We start from the raw sequence: 21,909 nt of genomic DNA on the forward strand, positions 1-21,909 counted from the left end.
AGAGAGAGAGCGAGAGAGCGAGAGAGCTAGAAGGATGACAATCCAGGATCTCCTCTCCCTCTCCCTCTGCTGACATGCAAACAGGCATCAGCCACCGGGAGAGAGGGGGAGAGAGAAGAGAGAGAGAAGACTCACCCGTTTCAGAGGCCTATCGTCCATCAAGGGGCTTCACAGGAACAGTAAAACAACACCAACTATTAGCACCAATGCAGATGTGCGACATTGGGCTGTAAGTGTGTGTGTGTGGGGATGTGTGTGCAGTGGTGTTGGAGGGTGCGTGAGGGGCTTGGTGTCTCACCTGTGGCGGCATCGGAGCAGGAATCTCAGGATCTTGCGAGCAGCTTGGTTCTGTTTTTTCGTGAGGAGGCTGCTGTGGGCAAAGACACACGAGTAAGAAGAGGCCTTTGTGTATAGTCATGCCTTTAGTGTGTGTGTGAGAGAGAGAGAGTGGAGTACCCAAGGGAGTGTCTGTAGGAGCGGTAGTATTGCTGGATGAGGACCGCTGCTCTACGACTCTGTTGGAACTTCCTCTGCTCATGGAAACTCCGGAAACGACTCTGGATCAGGATGGCTGCCAGGGTCATCCTCTTATAAAGTGCATACTGAGAGAGAAGACACAAGCAGAGAGGTCAAAAGAACATTAGCAGTGTAATGCTGAATCCTGAATACTATGTATCATAATGTCTGCTTATCTGATGTGTTGCTGTAAACTCTTACCTGCTTGTATCTCTTATAGCAGCGCTGAATCACCGCTGCAATCTCTTTGCGTTGTTCCTGAATGGGACCCTGCGGGGAATGACATTAAAAGTATTTATAAACATCATACATGTTCATAGTAAGCTTTTTCAAGTGATTGTGATTCATGAAAGACAAGCATTTAAAGGGAAGAACTAATACCATGACAACATACCATTTTAAAATCTAACAAACTGTACTTTTCCAAGGGCCATAAGTACCTTGTGTTTTCTGAGGGAGTGCAGAGCATGCCTGATGGTCTCGTACAGCTCCCCCTGCTCTGCCTCGGTCATGGCTAGACAGGAGCCGGTTTTTAACCTCTCTTCTTTCATAGCTGCACAGAGGAAGGAGGTCCAGTCAAAGGAAGAGGACAGGGCTTGCCTAGCCTGAGGATCCTCAGGCCCTGAGAGAGGGTTTGGTTTGGGACTCGGAGTCTGGGACTTGGAGTTCAGAAACCTGGAGGAAACAGAGAGCAAAGAAAAGCTTTCATTATTCACAAATATTTCATGAGTTGGGTGAAGTGAATACGGCGAAATCAGGAATACTTTGACTCACCTCTCCACCTCACTGAGGTAACCAGACAGTAACCGGACATCACTGCTGATCCCCCCCTTCCCGGAGTCTGTTTCTGTCTCCATCGCCTCCTGCTTAAGCCTTCCAGCTGAAGCCTCCATGATGTGATCGGCTAGCATCGTAATGTCCATCTGCAAGACACACAGAGCAGGGCGTTAGCTACACATTTCCAGCAAAGGCTGCTTTTGAAATAGTAATACGTTTGACATGTATTTGAATGCCTAAACTAACGACATTCAACTCTGTGTATTTAAAGGTTTAAGATAATGACGTACAGGTTATTCTTTATTTGTTTGCCACACAACTTTAGTCCAAGCATTATCAACATCATTTGATCTTTTAAACTTTCCACTGTATGGGTTACCTTGTTTGCATATCATGTGTTCATACAAAACATATGACTGTTAGGCCGGATTCTTTATCAAACCACTAATGTTTTTTATAATTGAACACACCATATATCCTCTCTTCATGAGCCTCTTTGTTATGCCAAACAGATTCATTATAAAATACACAGCTACATGTCTTTCCCTGGTGGCTAATTATCTTACAGTTGGCAAAACCTAACGGCATCCCTTTTGTTTAAGTCTATTTCTAGTTGTGTTGGATAAACAAGCACTACATATGGCTAAATCCAAACTAAAAGCCTTTTTGTCTTCATCCTCTTTTGACTGAACTCAGTGTTGTACTGCTACTAAGTGTGAATCTTTTCATTTCATTTAAGGTGTATACAGTACTATCTTCTTGTTCAGTAGCTTCAGTGGGAATTCAGTATCTGTGCCCTTCTGTCCTTTCTTGTAAATGCACTTGATCATTTGCAGGAGTCAGTGTCTGCTTTTGTGGGAGTAACTGAGAGGTGAAGATGAACCTGCACCAGGCGCCCTTTTCATGATAACAACTTTAATGTGACACGTTTTAGTACAGTAAGTCATTTTATTTGATGTATGTTCAGGTTTGTTGCCAAATGTAATCTTACCCTTCTTGGGCACTTTCCTGAGGTTTTGTCATTTCAGTTTAACCTATTGAGGTATCATGGAGTTTTCCTCTTTTCATATCGAGGGTCAAAGTTTGGAGAGACTTGTTTTGATATATTTTTAATGGATTTCTTCATGTATTTTATTACAAACATGGCATACATGCAAGTATGTAAACATGTTCTATCCTATACAGTACAAAAAGTTCATTTTTGAGGGACAAAATCAAAAGTGCCCCTCACACTCTGCTCCCCCTACCTGCAAGTCCTCTGTGTGATCCTGATAGGTCAGCAGCTCTGTCTCCTCCCCCCTGTCGGACAGCACTCTTTGGCGCAGGTGAATGGCCAGCCGCTCTTTTCCCAGGATCCTCCTGGCAAGGCTACGCTGCCCCAGAGACTGTCTCAGACTCCACCTGGTGCCCCCTCCAGACCCCCCTATCCTGGCCTGCAGGTGGGGGAGTGGAGCGCTGTGGAGCTGAGGCCGGTCGGGGCTGGAGCCGGCAGGAGGCGCGTTCTGACAGCTGAGGTTGGAGGGTTGTGGGAGGGGAGTTTGTGGGGTGTTGGGGAGGAGAGAGCGTTGAGTGTTAGGACTAGGGGACGAGTTGAGGAGGGAGGTGAGGGTGGTGTTGCCCTGGGGTGAGTTAGCGAGCTGTTGCTGGGTGTCGGGACTGGGTTTGAGTCTCTTGGCTGGAGGTGGGCCTCCCTGTTCTCCCTTTTGGGCTCTGTGTCCTGTTTGGCCCCAGCTCTGGTTCTGGTTGTCTGGCTGGCTATCGGTCCTGGGTCTCCTCAGCTCTGGGGAAACAAAGATGGTGGGAAATAAGAGCAAGTGGCTGGTGACAGACATGCTATAAGTTCAGCTCACCCAGAACAATGAAATATTTTTTTTTACCACTTACATTTCGAAATAGCTAGTAATGGCCATCATTTTCAGTTTTCAATTTGAGAGAGGTGTGTAGAATATACAAAGACTCTGCTTCAAGCTTAGAAATGGTCTGACAAATAACCCTTATAAATTGTCAAACTGTTGTTTTTAAACTTTGGCTGCAATTACTTTGTGAGCTTTAAAGGGCTTTGCAGGCTGAGTTTGTACCTATGGACAGAGTCAGGCCGGCCTGGTTACACACCACTTGGGCTATTTTCGGTGTTTTGGTGAACTGAACCTTTAAAATGAGACAACTTCTTCCTTGATGGGTTTAAATCATAAACATAGCAAGCATTCCCACCTGAGTTAGGGTTTGGGGTAGGGCTGTTGCTTATGCCACTGCTCTGTGACTCTCCTCTCCACCTGTCCATCCAGGTGTCAGCCGGCTGGCCCTGAGCTTGAGGAGTTAGTTGCAGCTGCTCTAAGAGCTCAGCCAATCGAGTGTGGCCCCGCGATCGGGCGATGTTGAGTGGCAGGCGTCCCAGCGAATCAGGAATAGCCAGAGCTCGTGGGTCCCATTGGTAAAGCACCAAGGCTGCCTCGGTGTGACCAAGAGCACATGCCCACATCTGAGGAGGCCAAAGGAAAACACAGATCACACACAGGCACGGAACAGAAGGACACACTCTAAACACCATTGAGAAATATTGATTACTCACCAGTGGAGTGCAGGAGAAGTGGTCTACGTTGAGAGGATCCACCTCGAGCTCGAGGTCAATACTGTCAGCATGCTTTGTGCTGCGGAGCGAGACAACAAAGGTGAAATAACCTGACCCAGTCTGTGCGCTCACAATCATGTGTCATGTTTGTGTGTCACTCACCGCCAGCGAATGAGAGTCTGAATGAGCCCTGCGTAGCCCTGAGCTGCAGCCAAATGCAGTAAGGTCATTCCTCTGGAGTTCTTGCTGTGGACGAGCTGATTGGATGAAGCCCAGCACGGCTGGGACATCATCTTCTCACAAACCACCACAACACGACCCTCGAATGAACCTTGATCGGTAGAAATCTGGAGAAAGAAAGGGTTTTCATGACTTTAATCAACAACATTTTGCTGACTTTCACCCCTGCCAAGGAGGGGTTTTTGGATTAGTTTTGTTTGTCTGACTGTCAACAGGATTATGGCAAAACTACTGACCCAAATCTTGCAACTTGGTGTTAGGGAGTAGCATGGGTCAAGCACGAACCCATTACATTTTGGAGCGGATCCAAATTACAGGGCGGTTACATACAATATTGTTCCTTTCTACTTATGAATGTTTTACAAGGTGTTAAACATTGTTGGGTTTTTACAAAGAAAGAGTGTTCAGCGATTTTGCAGAGCCTCCGACATTTTGAGAGCATGAGTGAAGCATACTAAAACATGCCAAAATGGAGTTATAGGAATAATTCTTTCAGGGGGGGTGACCTGATAAAAATTTGTAATAAATAAAATCCAGTACATAAGCCCTGAAACAAATTCACGCATTATTCGTCTTAGTATATATTACATTTCAAATGATTTCAAGTAAAATTATGTCAGAAAATCTCAACTCCCTGAATCTAAAGTCGTCGGAGCTTTTGTTCTTAGTATTTTTGTCTGCTGAAAAGCTTTTCCTTTTGCAGGCTTTTAAACAAATCATCATGCAGTCTTCAAATGTAATCTCAGGAACTCAAACATTAAAGGCTTTAATTAAACATTTATGAGAGGATTTATGTTTCATCTTGTTTACTTGTACTGCCTGCTTGATGCTGTCTAATATCAACAATACAAAAAGGAACATTTCACCTAAGCTACAAATCACTTCTTCTCTGCCTTACTTGAGATTGCTGATCGGTGGCCCCTCCTCCCCCCACTCCTCCGCCCTTGGTTGCCATGGTTTCTGAGTTGGGATTCTGATTGGATATCTCAGCCATCCTCTGTTCCATCTGCTCCAGTCGCTCCAGGATGGACATCCTGAACTGGGTATCTACAGGAATGAAGGGGGGTCACATAGAGCTGTAAGCATTGGCCACTTGTTTATTGTATTCAAGCAGACACATTTTATGTTGTAGTAAATCCTACTTAAAGCAGCTATAAGCTTTTCTTTGAAGGACTTAATATTGCAGAATAAATCAGAGTTCAAATCCAATAAATCTCCATTACCAACAATGGGGACTTGGTAGCTAGGGAAACTGTGTGTGTGTATGTACAAAAGTGTACATCTAACAACAAATATGTTTTTAATGCTGTGTGAGTGTGACCCTTTGTTTCAATGCTGCTGCAGTATTGCTGCAGTGCACATTATGTCATCCCACCTGCTGCTCTCTCACTCTGTCTCTCTATTTTTCTCTCTTTTTTCTCCTCCTCTCATTTCACTCCTATTTTTCTTTCTTTCTGTCTGCAGCACACCAAATAAGCTGAAAGGGTGGAGCCATGAGAGGGACATGGAGACTCAGGCTCCTCCCTCTACACTCTGCCAATCAGCAAAGGAGTAGAGGTTTCTGGAAACACAGATTTTTCGAAAACAATCCTCTTTTTAACACAAAAGAAGCTGCTTTTGAACCCATCTGCAAACAAGTAAACACAAAAATACAGATGCATAAAAAACACAGATACATCCACAAAAAGGTAAAGGAAATTTGATTTTTGTTCACATAAAAAGCATGTAATGCTTTCAGATTGGATTTCTCTGTGGTGAATAATTTAAATAACTGATATAATACAATATCAAAAGGAAGTTGGCAAACATTTAGTTTTAAATGAGGCAATTAAATAGGGATGCAATGGTAATTGTTGAATTTTTAATATGTTTGTCAAATGTCTGCTTAACAGGCTTTCAATTTACTTTTACTGCCTCTTCATGCAACTTTCCATTTTATAATTCCCTTTTCCACATGCCATTATGCTACTTGAGACTAGATGCTGCAGGGCTCATGTCATGATAAAGAGAAATACAAGAAAGTGGACTGGAACCCTGGGAACTCCTTTAAAGGTAATCTTGGGATCTAATTAAAACATGAATGTATCTGTTATTGTCAATAGCATACAATCTTCACTAATAGTTTTTTAAAATGCAAATTGAATTATTTCATTAACTGTTTTCATGTGTATTAATTAAGTAAATTGATTATAATTAGCCAGTAAAAATAAGTGCATAAGTATTCTGGTGACACATCCAGCTATAAAGGATCACTTAGAATACAAATCAAGCCGCTTTTCAAAGTTTGCTTGATGTTTATTTGTAGTTATACTGGGGAGCTGTGGATCTCCTTACCAGCTTTCACTCTATGGTTAAGTCCCCCCCCCCTTATCTGCTTAGTAATACAAATAATAAACAAGGCTCTGCACAGGTTCTCAATACTGACCAACCACAGTCAAGTGATATCACAAAACTCTGATAACAGAGGACTGCATTGCCAGTAGTGGTGTTACATTCCAATAAATGTTACTTAACTTTGTTACTTGCACATTAAAAGCTCCCAATATGTCCACATCCATGAGAAATTCGTTTGATTCTGTCTACTTCTGTTCTTTGTTAAAGTTAACTTAAAAATAATTTACTTTACACACTTTTAACAGATGTCCCACATAAGGAAACCTTCATTAAGTAACAGGAGCGTATGACACAGAGCATATAATGTAGTTAAGCTGATCAACAACATGTCTGCGCCTAGAGGCCTGTTATTATCTGGGCCTCTACATTAGCCCCCCTTCAGTTGTTGTGACAGAGTTCAGTGGAGCTGTTCCCTGCTGCTGGTGCTGAAAGTGAACAGGTCAACATGTAAAGCTGAACAAGCTTCTAGATCCTCAGGTCTGCAACATTAAAAAAAAACATCTAGCATGCAAACAACGTGAGGACTTGTGGCATTTCTTCCCTCCCTTTGTGTTACATCAACAGTTGTAACATGTTCTCCACATGTAGTACTACACATATTTTAACTGAAACGTGAAATGCAAAAGTAGGCTAGAGCTGTAAAGCCAGCATTTAGACAACAGGGACATTAATGTCCGACTACAACAGCATGACAATAAACCTCAACCCAGAAACAGCACGCAAATAAAAGGGACGCATGTTTTAAGTTAAAATGAGTTAAAAATATCAAATAATCTACGAACCCAAACAGCGAGTCTTTCTATCTGCTGCTCTTTGTTCCTGCTTCTGCTCAACCCCGTTAGTTTGAAGCGTGCGACTCACACATTGCTACTCCGATCGAGCAAAACACAACTAAGTGCAGCGAGGGAGGGAGGGAATAAAAAAGAGAGGGAGAGAAAGAGCGATAGGGGGGAGGGAGAGAGTTTTCCACGTTGTCTCGCAGACACGCTTCAAATCCACCCGCCAGACTGCGAGCTGCAGGAGGCTCGGTCGTCATCGGTACAACAATACAAACTAAACTGGAGCAATGACATGTGACAAAGTCAAGAGCTGACGCATTTTTGCTTATTTAGCTCTGTCTATTTTAGAGAAAGACTTTGATGTATATTTAAGGACAAACAAAGGGCTTCAGGAAAAGGGCGTCTAGGGAGTCTATATTTAGCGTGTTTGAGGCAGCACAGCACACAACGCTTTGGCAGTGAAGTGGACCACGGTTGTGCCATGATGTCCTTGCCCTTCACTCCAGCTCTCAGCCCGCTGTGACTGTACAGCCGCAGTGCCGCATTGCGCAACGCAGAGACGGGGGCGAACACAGAGTAACCCAGGACATGCCTCGCTGAGGAGACCCGTGTGTTTCCGAGCCGCAATTGCATCAGGAGATATATTTGCACACAGAAGCTACCCCCCCCCCCCCCCCCCTCCTGGCGCTGTGCACATTATATATGCAACCGATCCCCCAGAGCTGACTCAAAGAACATTTATTTGCCCTCTAACAGTGTGTTTTAATTTGATTCAATTCTCTATAGCTCTAAGAAGATCCTTCCGGTTTCTTTCTAACATGCAAACGCTCACAATGGACTCCATAATAAATTATTTGACCTTAAGAACTCCAAAATGACATAGCTTTAAGCTCTTATGAACAATAAAATATGCAGTGTACATGCAAACCAGACAAATAACAGGTGTCAAAACTGTTTAGGAGCTTATGTTCCTTTTTAAATTCATCTGCATGCAAGTTGAGGGTGACAGCAGACAAAAAGCTGCAGCTCTGGCACAGAGGAATATACAATTCAGCCAAATACCACACAGCCATGACAAAATACACGGTCAGTAAATCTGTCGCCTGACAAACGGAGGCAGTCATGGATGGAGCTGACAAAAGAGAGCAGCAGAGTGACACACAGGCACACACACACACATGCACACACACACTAGGTGCTAGGTGTAGAGGCTGCAACGCTACATGAAAGTATAAAGAAAAGGGATAGGATTTGTCAGTTGTGGTTTGTTAACATTTGAAGTTGGCTCATCCTCTACATCTAAACGTAGGTTATTGCGCTTGTCAACAGGTGATGTCAACCCAAGATTTACAACATGCTTTGTCTGTTTTCCACAGGTTTTGGCCCAGAAAAGTCCTAAACATAGCAAAATAAAAAAAACAGATGCAGAGGGCAGGGTCTCTGCAGACACTGCATCTATCTTCTACTGGGTCATGAGTGATGTTTGTTTAAGTCTATACATTGTTTTTGAGGAAAAGTCCTACACATTGTAACTTTTCAGGGTAAAAATAAAGTCAAGTGCATGTCCTTAAAGATCAAGTATGTTTAAAGTCAAAGTGAATCAAACACACTCCAGGCACACAGTAAAACAGCTATGTAAAAGTCACATGGTAGAAGCTTTTTTTTTTTAATACAATAAAAGTTTGACACAAACGGATGCTCTCACCATCGAGGGACAGCCAGTCGTGCTGAGAAGATGGCAGAGCAGGAAGGTCACGGGCCTTGTATTCAAACACCACAGAGGAAGAGATGACCTCACCACCCATAGCTACCTGTAGCATCACCAGTCCTGTGTCATGGGCTGGAAACAAACGTAAAATCAAGTAAGGTATTAATATCACTGACCGACTGCGGAGACAGATCGCTTTTTAAGGAATAATTTCAGTATGCTAACCGTTACAAACTGTGAATGTGTAATTTTGCTTTGCCCAGGTCTGCCTGCAACATTTGCCTATACGGTTTCCCCTGATCAAACTTAATGTAGTACGAAGTGACTCATGAATCACTTACTATACCATCCAAAAAAAACATTTCCGAGCAGAGCTGCATATATTTTGTACCTGCCAGACAGTGTCTCTCAAATACATTTTTTGTATTGTTCTTATCTTGTAAGATAAAGGTGTGCAGCTGACATGGTTAAACTCTTTCTTAGTACACTGAATAAAGCCTGCTGGAAACGGCTTATTATAGGGATTAGAAGGATGAGGGTACGGAAAAGGTTTACATTTAACAAGAACAAATTCCCAAAAGCTGGGACCGATGGCCCCGGCAGAACTTTAAATAGGAAGAAACACAATTTTATTATCTCATCTGGCTTTGATTGTTAAATGTAGCAGCTTGGTGGTAGTCCTACTGTTGTGTATTTTGTTCACCCTCTGCTGAGTGCAATGACGAATGCAACACCAATGAAAGAGGAAATCTCTGCTGAGTGATGATCTCTCTCAGAAGGATCTACGACAAACAGTTTGCACGCTTTTCTTTTGTAACTAACTGACTGACCTTAGAGATAATAGTTGCAGCTAGTTGTGTTTTGTGTGAGTGTGTCCGAACAGTACACAGGTGTGTTACCTGGGCAGTAGCAGCGCAGCACCCCGGGCTGGATGAGGGCAGCAGGGACGCTGATGTGGTCGAACAGACAGCTGTACTCACTGCTCGACTCCAACCACGGACCTGTGATCAGCACCTTCACTCCGCCCTGTGGCACACAAGCAGAGCCTTTAGTCTATTATCTCACAGTCTGTGTGAGAATCTGACACATCACGGCATGAATTACAGATATCAGATATCCTGATTCCATCCATCTTTTGCGAAAACATACCTCAGAGACACAGTGGCCTATTTTTTTGTTTTCTATTACATGAATCTAAATTCATAGCTATTTATAATTGCCCCATTTACAAGGTGGTTGTTATTTTGCTAATGACAAATCTATGAGTCTGAAAGGCCTGGTAGCAGCCCCTAGAGGCTGCGCTGCTCCTCACAGCCAAGTTGTTTTGAACCATCTAAACACTGCCATGTGTTTTCTCTAGTGGAGCTAAAAATAAAACATAAACAACATATTCTACCCAAACATTTTCAGTCATGAAGTGAGCATACAAAAACAAAAACATGTTTGATTGAAAGCCATTTACCAGCATTTGGTAGGGTTATTTAAGTTCAAAATATTAAGCCAACGTGTTGCTTTTTTAGGAGACTGTGGAATAATCAGTATGATGTAAAAGTGATGATCCTGAAAGAAAGTTGCACAAAATTAGAGCTGAACATATGCACATGTTGGAGGTGATTAATACAATTCCTTAAAAATAATATTTCTTTTGAAAATGATGTTGGTAAGATGTTGTGTTTCCGCACGTTTCATCATGATTCAGTGACATAACTTGTGTGGGAGATATTATAAGTACAACATGGGTAAATTAATGAAGCCACCCAGGGTAATCAGTGTAATATTGAAATTTCATCAGCTGAGTCTGAAACATTCAGAGTCCTTAATGACCACACAGCCAGGCTGGCGGTCTCAGTACAAACTGTGAGTGTGATTTCAGCGTTTAACATCAGTGCAAGCCACCGTCAATCATGTGGTGGAGCGACTGATTTTCCAGCAGGGAACAATGATGAATAAATAATGAAAAATAATCATGTTGGGTTTACCAACCTCTGGATAAGACCACTCTGGGGAGTAGTCTGTCACACCAAACAGCCTCCCAGTCTCCTGCAGCAGCCCCAGAGCCCCCTGCTGCACCTCGGAGCCCTGCAGGTGGGCTGCTGCTGAGCCCTGCTCCTCCCCCGCTGCCCCCTCCTGGGGCATCAGGACCCCGGTCACAGCTGCCGCCACACCACCTCCAGCCCCCTCCACTGAGATGAAGTCATTGATGAGATCAGAGAACTGGCTACCAAAGGAAGCCTCGAATCCCTCCAGACTGATGGCCGCCCCTGCCCCAGCTGTTGTAGCTGACCCCCCCCCACCCTGCTGAGGAAGAGAAGAGCTGTAGAGTGCCCCCTCCATGCTCGCACCAGCAGCTATAGACTGAGGACTGGCCCCCACTGAACTGCTGGTCCCTGACAAGCTAACACCGTTACAGAGATGTCCCCTCCCTCCTCCACCTCCCCCGCCCTCCTCTCCTCCTCCATTGTCATCTGTAGGTTGCAGGTAGTGCTCGGTGTCAACGCTCGTGTAGGCCTCGTGAGGATCCCCGGGCTTGAGTAGCAGCTCCCCTCCGTTCTCAGAAGCCTTCTCCAAGCCCCCGACCTCTCGATGCCCCCTGTTGCCTGACTGGTCCACGTTTGTTTCCTGTGGCGTCAGAGGAAAGGAGCCCACCGCCGCTCCGTGTCCGTTCCTCCCACACAGGCCCTGCTGGTCTGGGCTGGCTTGGTGGAGGTTTGCATGCGGGTCTCCGTTGGTTACCGGAGTGTCTGTTGGTACGGTGGGCAGGCTGATGTAAGCCTGGGCCTCGTCGGACTCCTGCCCTGCCTCTGTGCCGTTGGTCTGCAGCTGGCCTGTCGGCGGGGAGCCCTGGAGGAAGAGGCCTGGGGACGGGTGGTGGGAGGTCTGGGTTAGACTCGGGACACAGGCTGATGACATCACAGCACTGAAGTCCATCTGCTCCAGGGTGGTGCTGGGGCTGAGGCCGGTCCCTTCCCCTACGTAGCTACTCTGGGGGGCCATCGGCGGCTCCAGGGGTGCAGGTTCTGTCTTGATGTTGTTGACGAGGGCCTGGTTGTAGACAAAGCTGTTAGGGGAGCAGTGGAGACCTCCATCGTCACCGTTACACCCCTCAGCCTTCCCTCCGCCTCCTCCGTACGTCTGGCCCTGCTTGGGATTGTTAAGGAAGCAGTCGGGGTCAAAGGTCATGGTTGTCTCAGGAAGGCTGACTCCTCCAGTGGTGTCTAGAGAGCTGGAGAGAACCAACTCTCCCACCTCTCCTAAGCCCACGCCACCCGGAAACGAAGCGAACCTCTGGTTTTCGGGGGCAACAGCCAATAGGATGTTGGCGGTGGTGCTCTCATGGGCGGATCCCAGCAGGTGGGTGTGGCCAGTGGAGTACACCGATTCCCCAGTCAGCGTGGTGACCTCAGACATGAACACAGCAGTGCTCTGTGACAAGCCGGCCCCGATGGCGAGGGCGGGGCTATCAGCCATGTCGCTGGTGATTGACAGTGGTGAGCTCTGGGTGGTGTCTGGGACCTCCACCTGGTTGGTGGAGGTAGATGAGGACACTTCCATGCTGCTCTGTGGGAGGAGCGAGGGTTTGGTTATCCTGCCATTCCTCCTCTCCCCTCCACCCGCTCTGCTCCTCCCCCCTCCCCCCGGACTGGGCTCTGTCTGGCCCTCTGACACATCGCTGTTCTGGACCTCCGTGCCATCTGCTTCCTCGGCTCTCTGTCCTGCAGCTACGCCCGTTCCCACTGCCGCTCCACCTCCTGCTGCTGCCCCCGACTCCTGCTTGGATGAGATGATGCGCTGCTTGACACTGGAACATTTCTGATGCAGGCTGCTGCCAGCACCTGTTAGAAAAGATATTCAAGCAAAGGAAACAGAATTAAAGACAATGCATTTCATTTTCTGTCCTTTCATTTGCTAAGCTCAATCCTTATAGTAACGTTGCATTACCTCACACACCTTTGACAGTGTGTAATGGCGCCCTCCAGTGTTAAGAATGTAAACTGGAGACTGAGCTCTTGAATACTTTAAAACACAGCTTGAGATGCTTGAGTATTGAAAAAACGTATATAACTTATATAACAGATATATACATAATGTATAATATTAAAGACATTTTAATTCTAGCATCTGAGGGATTTCCTGGTTTTAAAATAGATTCATTTATATTTCTGGGATTTAGCTCTTAAAAAGACAAAACAAACAGTTCAGAGATCTAATGGCCGTAAACGCCCCTTTAACCACAGAAAGATCAAGACAAGTTCTAAGTTCTAGGAAATGAAAAAAAGCAGAGAGTTGTTGTTTTGTGAACAAATTGGGACTGACAGAAGATCGAGAGGGAATATGATTCAGTGGGGAAATTGAGGAGTGAGGTGCTACTTAAGTCAACAAGCCACTTAGTTTCGGGCAGCTGTCCTTATTTGGCCTTCCAAACCAGATCAAAAGATGGATGAGATGAGGTAAGTGTGTGTGTGCATGTGTGTTAGGGTGTGTATCTCCTCCCTGATGCTCATTTATGAATAATACATGCTGTATATTTCTGGCACCTCTGTCTTCTTTCCCTCTATTCCTCCGTTTTTTGGGGGTGTTTATGTATCTGCCTCTAGGTGGCAGCATGGTGCTGAATGTGAACAACCAAAAACCAAAAATCTAAATCTCTATATAGCCTGGCTGAGTGGTATACATGTCTTTGTGTAGGGGGGATTGTCATTGGACAAGGTTGTTTACTATAACTACTAGTAACTACAAGTAAATAAGACCCCTGTTAACACCCAAAACACCCTTATGCAAGTCCAGTTGTTGCATTTCGGCTTACTGATTCATCTTTGATCTGCCAATATCTCAATTAGAGGTTTGAGCTTAATTAACACTGCCAAGATTTGATCATTTTTCCTTGATGCATTTGAGAAATGTTATGTTATCTTCCCTGAGCTGATGAAAACACTGTTTGTCTCCTGTGATAAAGGGGCATGGCTCGAGACCAATTCTGCTGCCAAGTTGTTTACAAAGCCTAAAATCAAGCCAGTGAACCAAAAATATCTGTGTTTTAGATTTACCACACTGGTTTTTCACTGATTAATTTGGAGACTTACTGCACCGTGACAGGTGGTATTTTTTATTGACCCAAGGTGACTCATGTCCTCATGTTTGAGAAGTGCGAGGGCTGAAACATGAGAGTAGGAGGCTGGCGAGAAGAGCTAACTCACACATGGGTTTGAGCTGTCCAATGAGCTCTTCCTTGCTCCACTTGGCCCACTCCTTCCTGTCTGTGTTGATGGAGCAGAGGACAGGACCACATGGCTTCCCGCTGTCGTCCACTGCCGGTACATTCAGGTAGTGCACCAGCACAATGTCTGGGTTCTACATCACACACACACACACACACACACACACACACACACACACACACACACACACACACACACACACACACACACAACACACACACACACACACACACACACACACACACACACACACACACACCACACACACACACACACCACACACACACACACACACACACACACACACACACACACACACACACACACACACACACACACACACACACACACACACACACACACACAGGGAACCAGGCACGCACATGGTGTTAGTTATACACTGCCTTTATTCATTAATTCATTGTCATGTTCTTTCCAACATATGGGAGGGAGAGAATAACACAATCGAGTCTATTTACAGAGGGAGGGGATATGGAGAAGGAAAATGGGAGAAAACGTGGAGGTCAGGGAAGAGGTTGGACATAGCGTGTCAGATAAGATTCTTTCACCTGCCCATAAAAGATTTAACAGCTCGAGCCCACTCATCACTCTCTCTCTGACCCTGCAGAGGCTGCAAAAGTGTCCACATGTGTGTGTGTGTGTGTGCGTGATGTATATACAGAGAGAGAGACAAAAAAGAGGGAGAGCAGTTTTCACTATACTGCAGGCCACCAGTAGACCTATGGAATTTCTACCTCATGAATGATTCAACAGGTGCTTTCACGCGCATCTGTGTGTGTGTGTGTGTGTGTGTGTGTGTGTGTGTGTGTGTGTGTGTGTGTGTGTGTGTGTGTGTGTGTGTGTGTGTGTGTGTGTGCGACAGAGAGAGAAGCTCCTCTTGATGAAAGATTCAGTAGACAGACTCAGGTGAGGGGGAGGACCTGCTGAGGTGGAACACTTTTCTCTCCAAAAGAGGATGGCACAGTGGGCAGCTACAGCACCACACTGTGCTCAACAGCAGTCACAGGCTGATTTATGATCATATTCACACTGATGTGTTTTGATATCGGAGCAAAGAGCAGAAAATGGCACTTTGGAGATAAAGCAAACAAATTTCCCTTCGTAATTTCAGACTGCGGGAATCAAACTAGTTGGGCATGCGGAAAAGAGGGAAATATATTGGGAGAGGGCATATTCAATTTACGGCCGGTGGCTGGAATGTCCTTGTAAATTTCATGTGACAAATTATGCAGGGAATTCTGCCGCGGAATACATAAATATGTGTGCATTTCCATATTTTATTTTTTATTTTAAATGAACATTGCAGGATATTCAACATTTTCTTTGAAATGAACAGAGAGAGATGAAGAGAGAGGCAGTGTAAATGTAAATGCATTTTTTAAGATTCATCATGTAACCTGTCATCTGAAGATGATGAGGTCTGGGTGACCATGTCTTGCATGACCAATAGAGGGAGAGACATGTGTGCGTGTGAGTGTGTATGTGTGTGTGTGTGTGTGTGTGTGTGTGTGTGTGTGTGTGTGTGTGTGTGTGTGTGTGTGTGTGTGCTGTATTTCACATGAGCAGTAGAGTGAGTCCAACATCTCTATGAAAAACAACATGCCTTTACACACAGGGGACACCTGTGCATGTGTGTGTGTTGGTGTGTGTGTTGTTTGTAGCTCCAGGGTGTTTTCTTGGAGAGGACCACATATTGAGGAGCACAGGAGTCCTTGATGCTCATTGTAAGTATCGAGAGTCAGGGTTTAGAAACCACACTGCGCTCTGGAAGTCAACTTCTGGTCAACTTCTGGCAAATAAATGCTTTTATTATTCTGCACAGTGTGTTCCTATCATAAAAAGCAACCTATAGGCCTGACGTGTTCTTGGTACATTCTCGTGGTCCAACTGTGTGTGAGAGTTTACTCCAAACTGCCAAACAACATCCAGTTTTATTATGACCCAAGCCTTGTGATTGTATTTTCACTAAAGTCTGCACCATTAATTTAGAGGAGGATGTTTATTGCTGGTTTATGGTTAAGCTTAGTGTTCTGTTTCGGAAATGGACAGTTTAAAAGACGAAACTTGGTGTAACACTGGTAATATATACTCTGGTTGCACAGTTTTGTGTAGAATAGGAAATAAAGCTCTGACATAGCTGAAATAAATGTAACAAGGCTGTCACAGTGTAACAAGGCTGTCACAGTGTTACGGGAAATACCTGAAATACCTGAAAATACATGACAACGTATCACAACTCTATAAATAATGTTGAAGTCTTGTTCTAGTATGTGTATGAATGTGCGAGCAAAGGCAAGGTGGGGAAAGGGGGGCTTACCTGCAGCAGCCAATAGCATCTACGATGGAAGGTGGGGATGATGGAGGAGTGGACGTAGCAGCCATACAGACACTAGAGAAAGGAGAGGAGGGGAGATCGCAGGGGGTAAGGAGAAAAGCAAAAGGGAGGAAGCAAGACAAAAAGTGAAAAGGAGGAGAGTAGGAGAGGACAATAAGTGAGAGAACAGGAGAGGAGAACTCAGGTTATACCCACTTAGGCTGTATTGATTGCGGTGCTAAAACTAAATTGCAAACATGCTGTATGCGTTTCTTCCTAATGTATTTTCTAAAATACCATAAATCTGATTTTGACAATTACAGCACAAGAGATTGGGAAATGTACTGCCTCAGCAAGATGAGACACAACCCACTTGGGATTCACAAAAAAGTCACACTGTCGTCAGCGCACAGACACTGCAAGAGAGATCAGAAACAGTGGAGGGGACAAAGGAGAGGAGGCGAAAGCGAGGAAAGCACAGAGTGTCAAGGTGGACAAGATGAAGAGGAAGTTCAGAAGGGACTCCATCCAGCAGAGGATGCTTACATACATACAAAGTAGTGTATAAGGCTGTGAGAGTCTGAACATAGACCACATTTATGATTACATAGTGTTTATATTTTTGTGATGCAGTATGAAATGATTTGATAGCAATGCCAGTACTGTAACAAAGTTTCTGAACCAACACCATCAGCAAAATGCATATAAACGTGAATAACTACAAGAGAAAACCCACTTCAAATCATGCAAACTATCCCTTTTCCTTTTTAGCTGAATTCCGATTTTAAAAGTAAATATCTAATTTAAAAACAAGTACACAAGACAACGAGTCTAACCAAGCATTTAAAGTGCACCTGTCATGCTATTTTTAGGTCTCAGATATATAAACATATATAAAAACATGTCTATGATGTGTTTTGCTCAAAATACAAACAGATCATGCATTTTAGACATCCCTCATATCCCTCTATTCCAGCCCTGTTTAGAGAAACGCAGATTTTGGGTCCTTAGCTTGAAAAAAAAAAAAGAGGAGGCGGAGCTAATGCCTGATCAGAATTCTACCGGAGATAAAGTTAAATTCTGCTGTGATAAAACGCCATCCTGTTCTAAACCACATCAAGGATTATTTCTGAAACAGTATGGAGCTCAAATGCTTTTTCTCTTGCAGGTTTACCACAAGGTGAGTTCCTTTTTTTTTTCATCCTGCTTTTTAAAAAACATGTGCTCTCCAGTACAGTGTTAGCGATGATTGCTAATGTAAACAAATACCATATTACATCCAAAACACGTCAGGCATTGTTTCTGATAGCAACTCTCTGTGGGTCCACCATCCGAAATTACGTAATATCGGCAGCAAATCTGTATCCACTCGTTGTACCCATAGACTGTATATATAAAGGTTGTACCCCCATTTTTAAAAGATGTGGGTACGGAGGAAAAGAGAGTGTTTTATTTTTCTGACGCTGCGTGAGTTCCCCGACACACCGGGGACACATATTTATGTATAAAATACATCAAAACGTGCAGTTGGCATGATAGGTCCCCTTTAAAATCAGGCTGCATTTCTCTGTAAGTTCTTTTTATTATGCGCTTACAGAATTGAGGTTCGATACCCGGTAATAATGAAGCGTGTGTTTGTTGTGTTTGACAGGGGGAGGATGAAATGACGAAAGAAGGACCTTCTCACTGCCACTTTTTCACATGCATTGAAGTCAAGGCTCACACACAAACACACTCAGACACACACACACGCATATATTGGTTGTGTGTAAAAACAGAATTGCACACACAGATGCTCTGCAATCAGGCTGTACTATAATCAACACTTACAACTTGTCCTGTTTTCTGTCTCATGAACACTCGTGCACACTTATATTTTTCACGCCATTTTGCCTCTTCTCAGAAGTAGCCCGCCCTCTATCTAAAGTGTGTTTTGCCAAAGGCAGAGTGCATTTCCATATATTTCCATTCGATATGAGCAGGCTCTCCATCCAGGGTTATGTTTTTCTCTCCTGCTTCCTGCCTCTCCCCATCCTCCTTCACTCCCTCTGCCTATCTCGCTGCTCTCCCTCTTTCCTGTCCCTTGCTTTCTACACACTGCCTGCTTGTGCTTGCTTTGGGGGGTCCTGGGAAGACGTGACACAAACAATTACTGAGCGACTACCGGAGAGAGAAACACTTTGTATATGTGTAGTGTGTGTTCACGCACAATTGCAGAAAATTGCATGAGGGATGAATGTCAATGTGAGTGTGGGGTCGTGAATAATAGAGACCCAGATGGGAATACTTGATCTCAATTATTCCCTTTACTTCTGTGTCTCTTTCGCCTGTCTTCTGCTCACCCTAACGCAAAACTATTGAGCCCTCTGCAAACATCCATGTGCATCCTCGCTGTCTCCCCCCTCTACCTCATCCTTTCTGTTTCTGACACATGCGCGCTCACTCCTCTCACCTCTTGGTATATTCCTGCTGAATAATCAATTTTTGAGCTGGCTGATGTGACTTCAACACACACACAGACACACACTCGCACACGCACAGACGCTGCCTTGAGACTGGATCGATACCCCTCTCTGTTCTGCTGAAGGAGGCATTGACATCATTCCTGGCCTCGAGCCAAACACACTCTTATCCTTCAGAAAGAGGGGGAGAGAGGGAGAGAGGCAGGGAGACAGGAGCAGGGAGAGAGGTAAAGAAAGGAAGGGGGCACCGCTGGCTCTCAGGTAACACGTTGGCCTGCAGCCTCAGCATGTGTGTTTGTGTGTACATTTGTGTTGCACGTGTGTGTCTCCTCGGAGGGAAGGAGAGTAAGTTAGGAAGTGAGATTGGCAGTGAAACCATGCTCAGCGCCAAACACGATCATCGACTTGTTTTTCCACCGCAGCCTCTCACCTCCACTCCCTGGACCTTGAGCTTCATGTGATCCTCTCGGGTGGTCTTCCCGTCTTTCCTCTTCTTCCAGCAGTAGCCATCTTTCCTGTACTTCACCTTCTTCCGGTTGTAGAGGATCATAGAGCCATTTTGAGGCCTGATGGAGCACAGGATCAAGAATTAGACAGACAGAAATGGATATGTTGAGCACAGAGGACGCTTCAAAACAATTCAACTGCGTGGAATCCGGCCAGAAAATACTTTTATGCTGTCATTTCAAACTGTCAAAAGTCTAAAGATTATCCTGCATCGCTGATTTACAAATACTGACTACAGCAAGTTTTACACAGTGACGTCAATGTTATTATCCCACAGTCAAGTTAGCTGCTCCCCTGCGGCCCCTCCCCTCTTATACGTAGACTCACACTCCTACGTGTTAATATTTGAGTAGGGTGATTTATCAGCACAACAGGAACATTGGCCTCTAAGCTCTCATTCTATATACACCTGGTGGGATGAACATGCACACAAACACACACACAAGTAAACACACCAGGAGCCATACATGTGGAAAGACAGAGATGATATCAGAGATGGCAGGACCCACTGCCGTGTGTTCTTTGAGCTCAATGTCAAACCTGCTGCTCTGCAATCAATCATTACACTTCTAAAACGTTAAGGACAAGTGTGTGTGTGTGTGTGTGTGTGTGTGTGTGTGTGTGTGTGTGTGTGTGTGTGTGTGTGTGTGTGTGTGTGTGTGTGTGTGTGTGTGTGTGTGTGTGTGTGTGTGTGTGTGTGTGTGTGTGTGTGCGTGCGTGCGTGCGTGCGTGCGTGCGTGTGTTTCCGTGCGTGTGTGTAGGTGGAGGGAAAATGCTTCTCTGCCTTATCTCATGACAACAGAAAGAGAACAGGCACGTTAACAATCAATAAACTAACACATACTCACAAGTGCTCGCTCTCATGAGCACGCATGCATGCACACACACACACACACACACACACACACACACACACACACACACACACACACACACACACACACACATTTACACACCTCCTCTCTTCTTTCCCTGCCCTCCTTCTCCGTCAACCTCCAGTCTTTATCCCCCTTATCATAGTATCTCTTCATTTTCTCTTTACTGCTTCTTCAGTCGCTCCATTCTCCACTCCTTTCCACTTATTAGTATCTTCTCATCTTGTCTATTTCTTTCTACTATCTTAACATCTGTTTATTTTATGGTTTTCTCTCTTCTCCTCCTCTCTAGATCTCGCTTTCCCATACTCCTTTCCTCTCTTCTTTTTTCTTTTCCTCTTACCTCCTTTGTGCTGGAATGTGATGTAGACACATCTATATGGACTGAGATGATTGCAATTTACTCAGAACACTGTGTGTAGTGAAATCGAATTTACTTTGAGCTGATTTTCTTTGACACCTTAAATCTGTTCTGTTTTGGGGTGAGCCTGCCAGTTTCTTAGCGGAGTGGAGACCCCCACCCTCCGATCAAAGCCGAGTTTAGTCTCCGTCTCGAGCAGTGTGAGTCATCTCAGAGCTGCTGATTCTAATTATGTTATGGAGAAGATGGATGAGATCAGATGTGTGCCTGTGTGTGTTTGTGTGCGGGTGGGAAACACGTGCTTGTTCATAAGCGTGTGTGTGTGTGTGTGTGTGTGTGTGTGGTACACGCACGTGGATGGTGCACGTGCTCCTCACAAACCCTCCGATTCAAGCAGACATAAATGCTATTGATTGTAACTGGGCTGTGATGTGTGGGATATAAAAAGCTTTTCCACCGTTCCACCGTGTAGCAGAGCGAAAACAGAGAAGGCAAGGGGAGGAGAGTGGGGGGAAAAAAGACGGCAAGATAAAGAGACGGAGTGGGCGAGTGAGTGAGTCCGGTAAAGGGAGGAGAGAAGGAGTAGACCAGAAAAGTGAGAGGAGAGGGAGAGAGGAAGCAATAGTCATTACTTTGAACTGATGAGGTATTCCAGTGAGGGGAGAAATGAAGGTCATTGATTGTTATCTTAATATCGCCCCCCCCCCCCCGCATGCGCACATATGCATAAAAACACACATATGCACACAGCCACCGCGCACACACCTAAATGTCACTGGCTCCGTTTGCTGAGCTCCTTTCCATCTGATGGGATTAGGTGTAATCTGTTCTAATCGTGCCTCGTGTCATGTGTAAATGGGATTATATCTAACTGCTGCTCAATAACACCAATATGACTGCTGCTGCTGCTGCTGCTGCTGCTGCTGGGGGGCTGAGGCTCTACGGCAGCACAACCAATCAATGAGAAATCCATCCACAACATAAACTGTGCTGCTGGCCTCAGGCTGCTCCTGAGAAAAGTCCTTCAGCTGGCACAATGGGAGCGCACAGGCATCACCTCGGGCTTTCTGCCGTGTCAGTAATCACAAATAAGGTGACCTCTTCACTTACTTTCTTCTTTTCTTTCTCTTTTCTTTTGTTCATCATGCAATCTGTATTAACTAACGTCAA

General features: G+C 44.9%; 1 protein-coding gene across 4 annotated transcripts in view; it reads right to left on the bottom strand.

Moving 5' to 3' along the window:
- The window catches only part of LOC117486564 (calmodulin-binding transcription activator 1-like), a 50,810-nt gene that overhangs the window by 4,720 nt on the left and 24,181 nt on the right, over positions 1-21,909 (bottom strand). The window contains exons 5-21 of one of the 4 annotated variants that reach the window (XM_034135075.1): positions 19,427-19,562; positions 16,538-16,609; positions 14,179-14,332; positions 10,967-12,816; positions 9,883-10,009; positions 8,981-9,115; positions 5,001-5,149; positions 4,025-4,209; positions 3,863-3,941; positions 3,505-3,772; positions 2,541-3,073; positions 1,291-1,439; positions 957-1,191; positions 718-786; positions 457-602; positions 299-367; positions 136-166 (exon numbers count right to left, since the gene is read on the bottom strand). In XM_034135075.1, coding sequence (XP_033990966.1) covers positions 136-166; positions 299-367; positions 457-602; positions 718-786; positions 957-1,191; positions 1,291-1,439; positions 2,541-3,073; positions 3,505-3,772; positions 3,863-3,941; positions 4,025-4,209; positions 5,001-5,149; positions 8,981-9,115; positions 9,883-10,009; positions 10,967-12,816; positions 14,179-14,332; positions 16,538-16,609; positions 19,427-19,562 — 4,387 coding nt within the window. Of the gene's footprint in view, positions 1-135; positions 167-298; positions 371-456; positions 603-717; positions 787-956; positions 1,192-1,290; positions 1,440-2,540; positions 3,074-3,504; positions 3,773-3,862; positions 3,942-4,024; positions 4,210-5,000; positions 5,150-8,980; positions 9,116-9,882; positions 10,010-10,966; positions 12,817-14,178; positions 14,333-16,537; positions 16,610-19,426; positions 19,563-21,909 lie in introns of all 4 variants that reach the window. The other 3 variants (XM_034135073.1, XM_034135076.1, XM_034135077.1) reach the window with 3 other exon arrangements.

Source organism: Trematomus bernacchii, unplaced genomic scaffold (genome assembly GCF_902827165.1).
Source record: "Trematomus bernacchii unplaced genomic scaffold, fTreBer1.1, whole genome shotgun sequence".
Taxonomy (NCBI): domain Eukaryota; kingdom Metazoa; phylum Chordata; class Actinopteri; order Perciformes; family Nototheniidae; genus Trematomus; species Trematomus bernacchii.